Genomic DNA, 15,000 nt, shown 5'->3' on the forward strand with positions numbered 1-15,000 from the left:
GACAGGGAGTGACACTGATCTGGAACCTAGCCCGGAGACCCAACATGCAGACAAGTCACAGGATATATTTTCCTGTCTCTACCTTATTTCTTGTCTTCTACATGCTCACTGCTCTTGTCTTGTACTTGACATGAGATGGAGATGAGTTTCAAGCACCACATCGCCCACACAGATGCGCTTCAGACGCTTTGTGATTCATTTTCCCAACTTTTTGTGGTGTGTGTGTGTGTGTGTGTGTGTGTGTGTGTGTGTGTGTGTGTGTGTGTGTGTGTGTGTGTGTGTGTGTGTGTGTGTGTGTGTGTGTGTGTGTGTGTGTGTGTGTGTGTGTGTGTGTGTGTGTGTGTCAGTCTGTGGGAAGCGCTACAAGAACCGCCCGGGCCTGAGCTACCACTACACACACTCTCACCTGGCGGAGGAGGAGGGCGAGGACCGGGAGGAGGTCGAGGCTCCACCGCCTCCACGCCAGCCTGACGAGCCCAAGAGTGAGTCACTGCCCTCGTGCACACACAGGGAGTGAGAGGCAGCCAGCTGCTCACTCTCTCCTCATTCTTTCATTTTAAGCCGACATATTTGATCAGTGGGTTCAACGTTACAGTAAACAGTTTTTTTTCTGTATGAATGGAATTTTTGGTGAGCCAGGTGAAGGGACTGACGGTGTAGAGAGTCTAGTGGTGGAGGCTGAGGGTGTAGAGAGTCTAGGGTGGAGGCTGAGGGTGTAGGGGGTGGAGGCTGAGGGTCTAGGGTGGAGGCTGAGGGTCTAGGGGTGGAGGCTGAGGGTGTAGAGAGTCTAGGGTGGAGGCTGAGGGTGTAGGGGGTCTAGGGTGGAGGCTGAGGGTGTAGAGGGTCTAGGGTGGAGGCTGAGGGTGTAGAGGGTCTAGGGTGGTGGCTGAGGGTCTAGGGGTGGAGGCTGAGGGTGTAGAGGGTCTAGGGTGGAGGCTGAGGGTGTAGAGGGTCTAGGGGTGGAGGCTGAGGGTCTAGGGGTGGAGGCTGAGGGTGTAGAGGGTCTAGGGTGGAGGCTGAGGGTGTAGAGGGTCTAGGGTGGAGGCTGAGGGTCTAGGGGTGGAGGCTGAGGGTCTAGGGGTGGAGGCTGAGGGTGTAGAGGGTCTAGGGTGGAGGCTGAGGGTCTAGGGGTGGAGGCTGAGGGTGTAGAGGTTCTAGGGGTGGAGGCTGAGGGTGTAGAGGGTCTAGGGTGGAGGCTGAGGGTGTCGAGGGTCTAGGGGTGGAGGCTGAGGGTCTAGGGTGGAGGCTGAGGGTCTAGGGTGGAGGCTGAGGGTCTAGGGTCGTGGTGTTGGCTGTTTGACCCCTCCACCACGTCTTAATGCATGACTCAACACTTTCCTGACTAACAAGCACACACTTCGGATTTTCAATGCTCTATTTCCCTCATATCTAATTATAATCAATCAACGCTTTTTTTTTATATAATTTGATGTGATCGAATGTGTCGGGGTGGGGGGGGGGGCTTTACCTGTTTCTGCTGAGTGGAGGTTGGCTAGCCTGGTGAGAATATGACGTATTTGCTTTGATTGAAAAAGATGTGTTGTGCTCTATTCTGGTTCTCATTGGACTTGGCTGTCAGTAGTAGTGAATTTGAATCGTTGATGAGTGGGCAGCAGGATCAGGTGAGAGGGGGGGAGGGGGGGAGAGGGGGGGAGGGTCTCCACCAGCTAGTGTGTCCAGGGGGCCCCTGTGGTCTCTGCTTAACACCTTCCTCCTGCCCGTTGTCTCAGCCCCTAAGAAGGGTCCCAATGGACTGGCCCTGCCCAACGACTACTGTGACTTCTGCCTGGGAGACTCCACCCTCAACCAGAAGACCGGCCAATCAGAGGAGCTGGTGTCCTGCTCCGACTGCGGCCGCTCAGGTACACCTGGTTTTACGATCGACCCCTCTGCAGAACCTCGTGCCAGCCCTGCGGTCTTTCTGTTTTGAGATGGTGTTCATGTTAGCGCTGCTCGATTATGGGAAATCATAGTCACGATTATTTTGGTCAATATTGAAATCACGATTATTCAAACGATTATTTTTGAGTTTGAAAATATGATGCAATATTCAGCATTTCTCTCCAATAAACACTTTGTAACTGAGGACTTTGAAATTTCCCCTTTAAAAAAATACGCAAACTGATGAAATAGGAACATTTAGAATTTCAAATAATGTCGATATGTATCCAGATGTTCTGCACATTCTATAAAACATTTAATCAATAAAGTAAATATAAAAAAAACCGTGTAAACTTGATTTATGTTAGTTTTCGAAATCGCGATCAGAATTGTATTAGTGCCCCAGCCCTAGTTCATGTTTGTTGACCGTGTCCAATGGTTCCCCCCCAGGCCACCCCACCTGCCTGCAGTTCACGGCGGTGATGATGGCGGCCGTCAAGACGTACCGCTGGCAGTGCATCGAGTGCAAGTGCTGCAACGTGTGCGGCACCTCGGAGAACGACGTGAGGACACACGTGCACACGCAACACGCACACACTGCGCCAACACACACACGCACACACACACGCGCAGCAGCCCCCCAAACATGTTCACATGCACGCACACACACAGGAACACGCGCACATCTTATGACTAGGCCGAAGCACATTAAGACCAGTTTAGTAGTAGCACTAGCCCAATGCTGGATCACATTAAGACCAGTTTAGTAGTAGCACTAGCCCAATGCTGGATCACATTAAGACCAGTTTAGTAGTAGCACTAGCCCAATGCTGGATCACATTAAGACCAGTTTAGTAGTAGCACTAGCCCAATGCTGGATCACATTAAGACCAGTTTAGTAGTAGCACTAGCCCAATGCTGGATCACATTAAGACCAGTTTAGTAGTAGCACTAGCCCAATGCTGGATCACATTAAGACCAGTTTAGTAGTAGCACTAGCCCAATGCTGGATCACATTAAGACCAGTTTAGTAGTAGCACTAGCCCAATGCTGGATCACATTAAGACCAGTTTAGTAGTAGCACTAGCCCAATGCTGGATCACATTAAGACCAGTTTAGTAGTAGCACTAGCCCAATGCTGGATCACATTAAGACCAGTTTAGTAGTAGCACTAGCCCAATGCTGGATCACATTAAGACCAGTTTAGTAGTAGCACTAGCCCAATGCTGGATCACATTAAGACCAGTTTAGTAGTAGCACTAGCCCAATGCTGGATCACATTAAGACCAGTTTAGTAGTAGCACTAGCCCAATGCTGGATCACATTAAGACCAGTTTAGTAGTAGCACTAGCCCAATGCTGGATCACATTAAGACCAGTTTAGTAGTAGTACTAGCACTAGGCTGAACCACATTAAGAGCAGTTAAGTAGTAGTAGTAGTAGTACTAGTACTAGGCTGAACCACATTAAGACCACTGGGTGCCATGTCCGAGGGGTTCGCGGCCAGAGATCCCGCGGCTGCTAGCCAGGGGGGAGAGGTGTGTGTGATGACCTCCTCTAAATGGACAGCAGTTTGAAATGCGGTGCCCAATCTCATTGAGTCAATGTTTCTTGTATTTCACATAATTTTGTGTTTTCTTCCTGGAAAAATAACTGTGTGTGTGTGTGTGTGTGCGTGTGTGCAGGACCAGCTGCTGTTCTGCGATGACTGTGACCGAGGCTACCACATGTACTGCCTCAGCCCCCCCATGACGGAGCCCCCTGAAGGTGAGCCGCTAATAGACCGCCCGGTCACTCTGCTCTTCTTCTGTGGTGTTGAGTCATCCCAGCGGGGGGAGGGTGGTTCTCTTTGTCGATTAGATTCTGTCTACGGTATTTTAAAGTTACTTCTCGGCTCATATTTAATGCATAATGTCAAAAGATACATTTGCCTTCAAATAGAAAAATAGGCCTTGCCACCTTTCAGTGTTCGGCACCTCGGAGAACGACGTGAGGACACACGCACACGTAACATGTACACGTGCACGCACACACACACACACACACCCACACATCTTATGACTAGGCCGAAGCACCTTGAGACCTGTTTAGTAGTAGTACTAGCCCTCTGCTGAAGCGCATAAAGCTCAGTTTAGTAGTATACAACAAAGATAGCTAGGATAAGATGCTACATAACTAAGTACTAAAACTTAGTACGACTAGTGCGTACATTAAGTGCCAGGACGGGCAGCATGGTTGAAGTGTTTGTGTTGTGTTTTTGTGCGTGCAGGGAGCTGGAGTTGTCACCTGTGTCTGGCGCTGCTGAAGGACAAGGCGTCCATATACCAGCAGAACCAGAGCTCCGCCTCTGATTGATCGGCCAGGCCCCCTTTTCAGTGAGCTATGGGGAACCCCCATCTCCCCGTCCCCTCGCTTTCAGAGCACCCCGGAGTGCGGTCTTAAACACACACACACACACACACACACACACACACACACACACACACACACACACACACACACACACACACACACACACACACACACACACACACACACACACACACACACACACACACACACACACACACACACACACCTTTTAAGATAAAATAGGGAAAACTTCAGCCCCTTTGCAATACCATACTCCCAAAATGAACACGTACACACACACACACTATCTCCACACTGTGGCTCGATAAAGGGGGAGATTGAGCACAGTAACCATGGTAACCAACATTTCCATGGAAGCTCTTTGGAGTGAAAAGATTAGCATGGCAGCTAATTACATAAGACCTACATACATACAGGAATACATACTCTCTCTCACACACTCACACACATAGACACACCATACTTATACTGTTGGGACTGGTAAATCCTTTCTTAAAAAAAAAAAAAAAAGCCAAAATGATATAGTTGCTATTGTTGTATTTCCTCCCTTGTATGAGTCTGGGAGGGCACCTTTTAACGGATTATCAAAACCTTTTTGTGAAGAGATATTAATCATCAATAGTTGACTGTCGTGGCTGTCTGTCGGATCGAGGGTTTCCGCTACGCAGAGATCCACGAGCGCCTGCCCATCGACCCATTAGGGTCGGCAGGCTGTCCTCCTAGGAGAGGTCGACCCCGCTGGGCCAGAGGCGGGGCCAGAGGCGGGGCCAGAGGCGGGGCTAGAGGCGGGGATAGAGGCTGGCTGCCCGGGTACGGCCGCAGACTTGTGGTGGAGCTAAACCAAGCGGACTTGTGGGCAGACGTCTTGGAGTCGTGTTCACGGTAGTGAGATATTCTCGTCTACGCCACAACTGACGGGAACACTCTCTGAGCCTTTTGTTGCCTAGCAATGTGCCCACGTCCCCCCCCTCTATGTGATTCATTGCAGCAAAAAAAGTATAAAAAGACAACAGTTTATTTTCTTTATTAAAGGCAGAAATTTGTCAAATGTTGATGTACTTTTTGTTACTAGCGATCTGTCGCAGTGAACTCTTAAGTTAACCCTCCCCCAACACACACACACACACACACACACACACACACACACACACACACACACACACACACACACACACACACACACACACACACACACACACTTTCTGAAGATACTTTTAGTGTCTTTGATATCTGTGGTTGTGAATCGTCGATGGTGTGTGTGTGTGACCCCTCCTGGCAGAGTGGTACTGGGGCAGAACACCGTCACCAGGACCCCTAGATCATACCTCCACCAGGTCCCCAAGATCACACCACCAGGACCCCTAGATCACACCTCCAGGACCCCTAGATCACACCATCACCCCTAGATTACACCGTCACCAGTCCCATCGCTGCTTCACCTCCTCCACGCTGAGACGGATTTGCATGCAGATTGTAGCTGTTTTGGATGCACACGGAAAACTCTCACAGCATATTTTTAATATTTTGTACACACAGTATATATATATAACTTGATATTCCACTGGTATTGGGAGTTTTTTCTAGTAGGATTTTGTAAAGTATATAGTATAGCTTACAATTGGGTGAGGGGGGGGGGGAAGTGTAGTTACTAACCAACGTGTATTGTATTTGGATGTTTTGTATTTTGTTATGATGGTCGTTTGTCTTTGACGTTCTGCAGTCACCTCATAGACCTCCATTATGAGTCCTTGTAACGGTTCCATGATATAATTTCTTGTGTTATTTCTTTTTTTTTTTACATTTATTTTTTGGTATCAAAACTGACGCTCAAGTGTAATAAAAATCTCACGATGTATGTGAAGAACATGTGGTTGTGCAGTTATTTGATTTGTATTCTTTGTGTATAACCGAGTGAATCAATGCATATTGAACAAACTAGAGCCACTTTTTTAGTGGCCCAACTTTGAGGTTACTGCGTCCAAGCAGAGATTTAGTGAAGAGACTCGACCAAAAGGAGATGGACAGCTTCCACAAGGGGAAGATTTAGAAGTCTTCAAAGTCGACACATCCATTCAAAAAGGATGGTAAAATAATTGCTTTCTTCCATAAAGAGAATAGCTCATATTAAGAACTACACAAAGAGTACAATCCAAAACAAAAAAAAAGTAAAACAGTTAAGCTAAATTTAAAACAAGTTCATTGGTTTGCCATTATCTCCATGTCCAATTAAGGGCTATTACCATGCAATTAAAGTAGGATAAGGACAGTGAACTCTGCAGTCGGTCGTTGGTTATATTTGTTTAATTTCTTGAGTTTCACTGGGAAATGAAAAGAAAAACAGGGGAAACGTACAATTTGTTTTATTTCTCATACAGACGAACACCCAAGTATTTCCCCACTGACATTCAAAGGAAGGATATTTCCCCCAAAATAAAAATCTATTTTTTAATGCTTTGAAGCTTTCACAAATAAATTGGGATTTGTGTTTTAATTACAAGAGAGCACGGTGGGGTAGTGCAATTATCGGTGTGGATTAGCCATGCTACATCGTACAGGAACACACACAAAGGCTTGATTCAACATGTCTACAATATAACTTGTACATAAACCAACCCCACAACCAGAAAGCCACGATACACACAGGAAGAAACGCATATCATCTATGAGGACCGAGGAAGTCATTGCTTGGTTGCTGGTCATCACAATCGTTTTCATATTTACATTTTTAATCACGATATCTGAAACAACGTATTGCACTAAAGGGCAGTGGAAACGGTACATTACAAAGTCAATTTTTAATACGTTTGTTTTGTTTCAAAGTCGTTTGTTAACGGCACAACATGTGGGCTGGAGGTGTTTGGTATAAAACTGCAAAATACTGACGGTATCAAAGGTAAAGAAGTGCAGCCAGTGGGACGTTACAATCTTATAGCAAAACGCAGCAGACTTGACTTCCTTTTTACTGGATCACTGTTTGCAGCACGGGGTACAGTCACTGTGTGTGTGTGTGTCTGAGAAACAGAATGTACTAGTGAGTGTGAATTACTGCACCAGGGGAATAACAGTACACACCTTTCGTGATTCACCACAAATACAACCTGTTTTCCCGCCCCCAAACACTGCGATACTTTGAGATGTTTATGACGATGTGAACAAAGTTGTGTGTTTCTCAGTGTGTGTGTGCGTGTGTGCTTGGCTCTCTAGAGCCTCTCGAAGCCGACGGAGCAGAGCAGGAAGACGGCGTACAGCATGATGAGGCTGAGGCCCAGCCTCCGGTCCAGCCTCCAGTGGTTCAGGTGGACACTGAGCACCTGGGGGGGGAGTCAGTGAGCAGAGGAAGGTACAGGAGACCAGTGGGTCCCAACCTCTGGGTCGGGTCCCACTTGGGGTCCCCTGATTGGCACACGGGATTGTGAGAGACACATTTTGAATGTAAACGTTTCATTTCAGATTTGGAAAGTGTCCTAAAGGTCTTTTACATGCAGAATGCTTGATGATTTTTAGGGGAAAGGAAATCACTGTGTATAGCTTATGTTCGCTGGGAAATTGATGTTACGGCCATGTTCGTAGCCAGCTATGAGGTCAGTGAAGTCCATACCTCTGTAATGTTTTTAGAGCTAAAAAATTATATTGGAAACTAAATACTGCTGTATAAGAAAATCAGTTGGAGAGAACTTCTCAGAAGATTAGTTCATGTTCTCGACTGATTTATTATTAATGAGCAGATAGGAGTTATGCTTGTGACCCAGTGCAATCCCGGAACTAAGGGCTGCAGTACCCAGTGTTTCCCTAGAGGTGGTGCTGTTGCTGATGCACCGTTAGCATCATCTGTATCGTTGGTGGCTCTTTAACAATAGATGGACTCAGTGCTCCAAGCTCCTTCTTTCATGACACTGAGACTCTCCTGAAAAGCATTTTATCCTGGATTGGTCTTAGTATATATTTCTTAAATTCATACAAGGGAGACACTGGGATGGTAGCTATAGCAACAAGTTCCCATGGGGTTATCCTGCCCTCTCGGGCTTAAATGAAGGGACTGGATTACTTACAGTCAGTATGACCGAGGCCAGCAGCAGAATCACAGAGTACACCAGACCTTTGCTGTTGATGTAAACCTGAACAAACAAAGATAAATAATAATCACCGGTAAAACTCAACAAACAAATCATTGATTCACGTTGTGGTGTGTGTCTTTGTGCGGGGGTGTAGGTCTGTGTGTGAGCAGAATGGGGTGGAGTCAGGGAGAGGGGGCGCCCCCGAGTGCGGCTCTGTGTTCCGGGGGGCAGAGTGTCCTCACCACTGATCCGTAGTTCACTATGAGGGTCCGCAGCGCCCAGGGGAAGCCCAGACCCAGCAGCACGTCAAAGATGTTACTGCCGATGGAGTTGGACACCGCCATGTCTCCCATACCTATCAGACATCACACACACGCACACACACGCACGCACACACGCACGCACGCACGCACACACACGCACACACACACAAAAGAGATACATTAGAGCTGGGCTGCAGGCCTCCCATCAGCTGGATGTGTGTGTGGATGTGTGTGTGGAGGGGTCCCTGTGGTCCGGCTCACCCTGCCGGGCCACGATGAGGCTGGCCATGCAGTCGGGGACGCTGGTCCCTGCGGCCAGGAAGGTGATGCCCATCAGCACCTCGGGGATCCCCAGCGTGAAGCTGACCACCGTCACCTGAGGACACACGGGCAGGACGCTGGGTGGTTGTGTGTACATGTATGTGTATGTGTGTGTGTGTGTGTGTGTGTGTGTGTGTGTGTGTGTGTGTGTGTGTGTGTGTGTGTGTGTGTGTGTGTGGATGGCTTGGTGTGTTTACGGTGTGTGTGGATGTGTAGCGATGGCTGTGTGTGTTTGTGTGTGCGTGTGTGTAGATGGCTGTGTGTGTGTGTGTGTGTGTTTAGTGTGTGTGTTTAGTGTGTGTGCTTGTGTAGCTTTCTGTGTGTGTGTGTGGATGTGTAGCGATGGCTGTGTGTTTGTGTGTGTGCGTGTGTGTGTAGATGGCTGTGTGTGTGTGTGTGTGTGTGTGTGTGTGTGTGTTTAGTGTGTGTGTTTGTACAGCTTGCTGTGTGTGTGTGTGGCGTCCTACCATCCAGACCATGAGGTAGGAGAAGAATGCGATCCACAGCGTGGAGGAGAGGAAGGTGAGCAGGTACCAGCGCCTCCAGCGAGGCCGCCGGCAGTTGGGCACGGTGCAGTAGAGCACGAGGTTGATGGGCCAGGCCACCAGCCAGCGCAGCCGCCCACAGCATCCCTCTGGGGCCGGGGGGCACGTTATCACACACACATCCATGACCACACATGTATGGAGACACACACATACAGCAGATGGAGACTAGTAATCTACCGATATTATCGGCCGAGATTTGTTTTTTTCACGTGTATTGGCATTTGCAGATTTTTTTTTACATATATTTTTTGATTGATTTACAGACAGTGATTTAAAGACATTTACAGTTCAATGCATGTTATTTTCAGACGGTTTCGTCATTGTGTAATTTTCATGATGTGAATTGAGGGAGCTCCAAAAATCGTCTCAAGTAAATCGGTATCGGCGTATCGGTCATCGGCTAAGGCTGATGGAAAAAAACGGTATTGGTATCTGCCCTAAAAAATCTGTATCGGTCGATCCCTAATACAGACACACACTTATATAGAGACACACACATATATGGAGACACACACATAAATGGAGACACACACATAGAGAGAGACACACGGATAGAGGTCGTGTGTCTCTCTCCTAGATATATGTAGACATAATCTTTTAATAAGCACTCATTAAAATGTATATTAAATATTCAAGCAGGTCGTATGTGCGTGTGTTGCTGTGTGTGTTGCTGTGTGTGAGTGTGAAGTTCATCTTTTATTAAAGAGCCAGTGACCCAAAATCCTTTTTCATAATTTGTCTTGGCCGTCAACATGGTAATCTATTCCATTGTATCACTGTTACTGAAATTAGTCCCAATTTTAGAGAAAAAAAGGGTTCAATCTTATGTTTCTGCCCCTCCCCGAAACAGTATGAATGTAGGCGTTCCACTCTGCTGAGAACACTGCCCTCGCGAATTTCAAACAGAACAGTGCTCATTATAACGCTCATACACAGCGACAGCACTAAAAGAGTACCACAAAGTCAGCGTGTGTCGTAACCATCGGGCTAACACTACCCCCTCTTTCTCCCAAATTCATTTCTTTAACTAAATCTCTTGCTTTTGAATTCCAGCTGAAAGCGTGCTGTGATCACTCTGTGATCGGGGTTTAAAGTTAGCACCATGAGGATCCATTAAAGAGACATGAAAGACATCAGGCTGGTCTCTAGGAAAGTGCTAGGAGGATAATTGCTTACTAGTTGGTGAGATTAACGATGACTTTTGCGGTTGAGTAAGGTGCATGTTTGTGTCTGTGCGTGTGTGTGTGTGTGTGTTTGTGTGTGTGTATTTGTGTGTGTGTGTGTGTGTCCCGCCCCCATCCCCTCACCTGGCCAGGCGAATGGTATGAAGGGGACGTTCTCCTCTTCGTCGTCGTCCTCTTCCTCCTCCTCCTCCTCCTCTTTAAGCTGCGCCCCACCCGCCCCCTCTCCCCCCACTCCCCCCTCCTTCTCCCTGTCTCTCACTCTCTCTCTCTCAACTTCAAGGGGTTGTCTCTCGCCCTCCATTGTTCCCCCATTCTCATTGGCCCACAAGCCTCCGTCGCCGCCGCCAATCTCCTCCCCCACTGCCGGGTCGTCCTCCAACCCCCGAGCCTGGATCAACCTCTGTCTCTGAGAGAGAGAGAGAGAGAGAGAGAGAGAGAGAGAGAGAGAGAGAGAGAGAGAGAGAGAGAGAGAGAGGGAGAGAGAGAGAGAGAGAGAGAGAGAGAGAGAGAGAGAGAGAGAGAGAGAGAGAGAGGGGCAGATACACAGGGTGGAAGGTAAAAAAAAATTAAAACATCCTTGAAGTCTCCATGGTCTTATTGGATTAAGTCATTCTTTCTTGTGTTGTCATCTCATTAAAAAAATATTTCCAAATACATTGACTACGATCAGATGAAAAGCAATTGGCAGAAGACAGAGTGACTATAGCCCATGAGTTCTGTTTTGTAACTTACTACCTTGCCTCCCCATCACAGGTCATCCCAACAACGTCCTCAGCCACTATACCCCCCCCCCCCCCAGCAGTGCCACACGGTCTAACCCCTTGTTCTCCACCCCCCCCCCCCCCACAACCTGGGAGGCAGGAAGGAAGTCCCTTCTAGGGACGGGTTTTGCAAATTAGCCTCCGCTATCAGCACTCTGATACTTGCATTGATAGCTGTTAGGGGTTTCAGTTTGTCTACATACACTGTATCTGTCCCAATCAAATAAACCATAAGAAGGCAGGGCTTGCCTCTGAGAAGGAGAGCTGGTGCAGGGTCTCGTCAGCCGTCCCGGGCGGGGCGTCCTGGACCCCCACGGTGCAGGCGTCTGAGGGACACGGGGAGACGGGACGGGACGGGGGGGAGTGGGGGACGATGATGAGTAAAGGAGCGTTGGATGAGCAGACAGTGGAGGTCGCTGTCGGAGCCGACCCAGAAAGAAAGAACGCTGCTCACGCGAAAGAGCACAAGACCAACGAAGAAGAACAGAGAAGTGACGGGAGGGGGAGCCACACGAGGTGATTCTTTAACCACCACCACCCCTTGCCTGTTCTTCATACCTCTTGCTCTTCAACTCTCCTGTTCTTCTTCAGCAAAAGCTGTGACAACCCTAAAGGTTCAGAAAAGTTTTGACATATATATTTTAAGATTAGTATTCATAAGGGCTGTTTGATAAGTTGATCTACTTAACATTACCCAGACTGTGCTGTGATATAACTGAGACCTATGTTTCCAGAGAGCCTCTCTCTTAGAGAGTGAGCTGGGCCTAGATAGAAGAGAGAGAGGAGATCTATTTCAGCTCATGGGATCTCACAGGGGAACGGATCTGAGCTGATTGACGGCGTGAATGTGTGTCACTCTAAAACATTTCCAAAAATAATATAAATATAATAATATACTTGACACATGCTTGCACATCGTTAGAGTGAGAAGGTGTGATAGCAACACTGTGACCCCGAGGCTAATATCAATTAATAAAAACAGAATTCTATAATTATGGGCTAGCCCCAGGTGTTCAGAACAGTTGTGTGCTAAACTTGTTACATTTTGGCTGCATCACTACTAGTGTCAGTGAGATCCAATCAAACTTTATTTATAGAGCGTTTTTCGTACAAAATTGCAATACAATGTGATTAAGAATACAATGAATAAATAAATAAATAAATAAAACAGATTAAGAGGAAGCAGATTTAATTGGTATGTTTTAAGGTTTCTTTTACAGAAACAATCTGTGTTCACAGATTGTGATCCTCAGCTCCTCGGGCTGTTTGTTCCAGAGGAAAGGACCATAGAAACACACACACACACACACACACACACACGAACACACACACACACACACACACACAAACACACACGCACACACACACACACACATGCACACGCACAAACATAAACGCACACAAACACACACGCACGCACGCACACACACGTAAACGCACACGCACACAGACGCGCACACACACACACACACACACATTGCCATGGATACCTGGTTTGAGCGGGACCATGTCTGTGTCGCAGTCCCCGGCGTGGCCCACGGCGGTGGTCCGGCGCAGGCTGCTCAGACACGCCTGACCGCCCCGGCTACAGCGGCCCTCCACCCAGCAGCACAGCGGCCGGTTAAACCTACACACACACACACACACACACACACGCACACACACACACACACACACACACACACACACACACACACACACACACACACACACACACACACACGCACACATACAGGCACATACAGGCACTCACACGCAAAGCGGGAACACACACACACACACACACCCACACACATGGTCACACGCCGACCCACACACACACACACACACGCAAACACAATCGCACACACACATGCCCGCGCAGATGTCAGACGTAAGAACCTGTAACTATGGGCTCAGCCCCATAGCGAAGAGAGAGTGTACAGAGAGTGTGTTTCTTAGTGAATGTTGAGCAGAGGGGCAGACTCACTTCATGATGAGGATGTAGATCCCATACATAGAGATCAGGATAATGGACTCCCACCTGCCTCACATGGGCAAACATACATGCAAAGACACACACACACACACACACAAACATACACACACACCGGATACACACGCCCAACACACAACAAACCCACACAAGAAAACAAATCTGAGACAACTCCAAATATCAAGAACAAGTAGTTGATGTTAACTTCACAATTGCTCATAGCAGCACAGAGGAGTGTAGTGCAGAGATCCTCACCATTGGACCTTCTCGTCGTAGATCACCTACACAACACAACAAAACAAGACTCAATGTTGCACATTTAGAAAAATGTAGAATATTAGATATTTCAAAGAAGGTAGATTGACCTCATTGTTTTCCAAATGGATTTCAAAAATAATTTCCTCTATATCAACATACAGTATGAAGAGAGCAAACTCACTGCACTGCAGAGAAACAAAACCCACCTTTCCTGTGAATTCCCATTTTTACACAAATATACCATTTTATGCCATGGGGACTCAAATGTCACCAAATACTTTATCCACCTAACCCATTTAGTAAACTCTAAACCAATCAAGAAGGCACAAAGGCTTAAGTGATGTTCAGAGTGTGACGCCCCGTGCCCACTACCTCCGTCAGTTGTCCGTTGCCCATTGACTTTGAATGGGGACGGACGCGCAATGCATTGTGGATCCGTCCGTTCGTTTGGAGCGTTCGCCACCGTCAGAAAGTTGAAAAATTTTCAACTTTTTCGGCAGCGACGGTTCCGTCATCCAATCAGATCGCGTATGCAAATTTAAGCACTGTGACGCGACTCGGGCTCTGACGATACTGGAAAGCGGGAAAGCGGGTCATCTTGCCTCGCAACAAGCAGGAAGAAGCGGGAAGAACCCGGCGAAGCGATTTGATTGGCTGACGGATGCCTCTGCAAAGACTACTCCCCCATCCGTCAGCCATGCCTTCCCACGTCCGTTGACTGACGGTGCAGTGGGCACGAGGCGTAAGACAATTATCCATCTTTGAAAGCCTAACCATCAGTGGAATCACCATCAGGCATGAGCAATTAATCTCTAAAGATCCATTGTAATACACAGCATCCACGTCAATCCATAAGGAAGGGGTTGACAAACAGAGGACTTACCATGATGAGCACCAGTATGGACAAGATGTAGAAGACGGAGTCCCGGAACAGAGGCCACCAGCTCAGAATGATGGACTTATCGTAGGAGTGAACACAAGCAGCAGACACACATAACTATCAGGAGAACCATAACAGTTATTATTCTTTCTTGGAAACCGCTGCGACAGGGAGTCAGCCTTGCTAGCTAAAAATACAATTACCAGAATAACGATTACAACCTCTGGTTCATCATTACCATGGCAACCAAAGACACCAGCGCAACAACTGGTCTCGTGGCACTACGATGTCAGACCAAGTGTACTCCTGGAGACCAGGTGGACGTGTGCATGGATATTTGATGAGAGGAAGGTCTCCTATCCTTATATACCTGCCCGGAGAAGATCCCACAGATCCCGATGATGACCAAGATGTTGAAAACAGCGGATCCCACGATGGTGCCGACTCCCAGGTCCCCTTTGGTGATAAACACGCCTGGGACAAACAAACAAACAAACAAACA

General features: G+C 47.7%; 2 protein-coding genes across 2 annotated transcripts in view; one reads left to right on the forward strand and one right to left on the reverse strand.

Annotated features, from left to right (window-relative positions):
• The window catches only part of LOC132465587 (zinc finger protein ubi-d4-like), an 8,967-nt gene extending 4,510 nt beyond the window's left edge, over positions 1-4,457 (forward strand). Inside the window, exons 6-10 of the mRNA XM_060062285.1 lie at positions 348-482; positions 1,731-1,862; positions 2,332-2,444; positions 3,566-3,647; positions 4,150-4,457. Coding sequence (XP_059918268.1) covers positions 348-482; positions 1,731-1,862; positions 2,332-2,444; positions 3,566-3,647; positions 4,150-4,235 — 548 coding nt within the window. The 3' untranslated portion in view covers positions 4,236-4,457. The remainder of the gene's footprint in view (positions 1-347; positions 483-1,730; positions 1,863-2,331; positions 2,445-3,565; positions 3,648-4,149) is intronic.
• A 2,140-nt stretch (positions 4,458-6,597) lies between these two features.
• LOC132465585 (sodium/potassium/calcium exchanger 3-like) overlaps positions 6,598-15,000 on the reverse strand; it is a 13,595-nt gene continuing 5,192 nt past the window's right edge. Inside the window, exons 6-17 of the mRNA XM_060062283.1 lie at positions 14,869-14,972; positions 14,502-14,576; positions 13,616-13,641; positions 13,355-13,408; positions 12,876-13,012; positions 11,635-11,711; positions 10,748-11,030; positions 9,360-9,526; positions 8,833-8,947; positions 8,551-8,663; positions 8,303-8,368; positions 6,598-7,564 (exon numbers count right to left, since the gene is read on the reverse strand). Of these exons, the coding sequence (XP_059918266.1) occupies positions 7,454-7,564; positions 8,303-8,368; positions 8,551-8,663; positions 8,833-8,947; positions 9,360-9,526; positions 10,748-11,030; positions 11,635-11,711; positions 12,876-13,012; positions 13,355-13,408; positions 13,616-13,641; positions 14,502-14,576; positions 14,869-14,972 (1,328 nt within the window). The 3' untranslated portion in view covers positions 6,598-7,453. The remainder of the gene's footprint in view (positions 7,565-8,302; positions 8,369-8,550; positions 8,664-8,832; positions 8,948-9,359; positions 9,527-10,747; positions 11,031-11,634; positions 11,712-12,875; positions 13,013-13,354; positions 13,409-13,615; positions 13,642-14,501; positions 14,577-14,868; positions 14,973-15,000) is intronic.

This window comes from Gadus macrocephalus, chromosome 10 (genome assembly GCF_031168955.1).
Source record: "Gadus macrocephalus chromosome 10, ASM3116895v1".
NCBI lineage: Eukaryota > Metazoa > Chordata > Actinopteri > Gadiformes > Gadidae > Gadus > Gadus macrocephalus.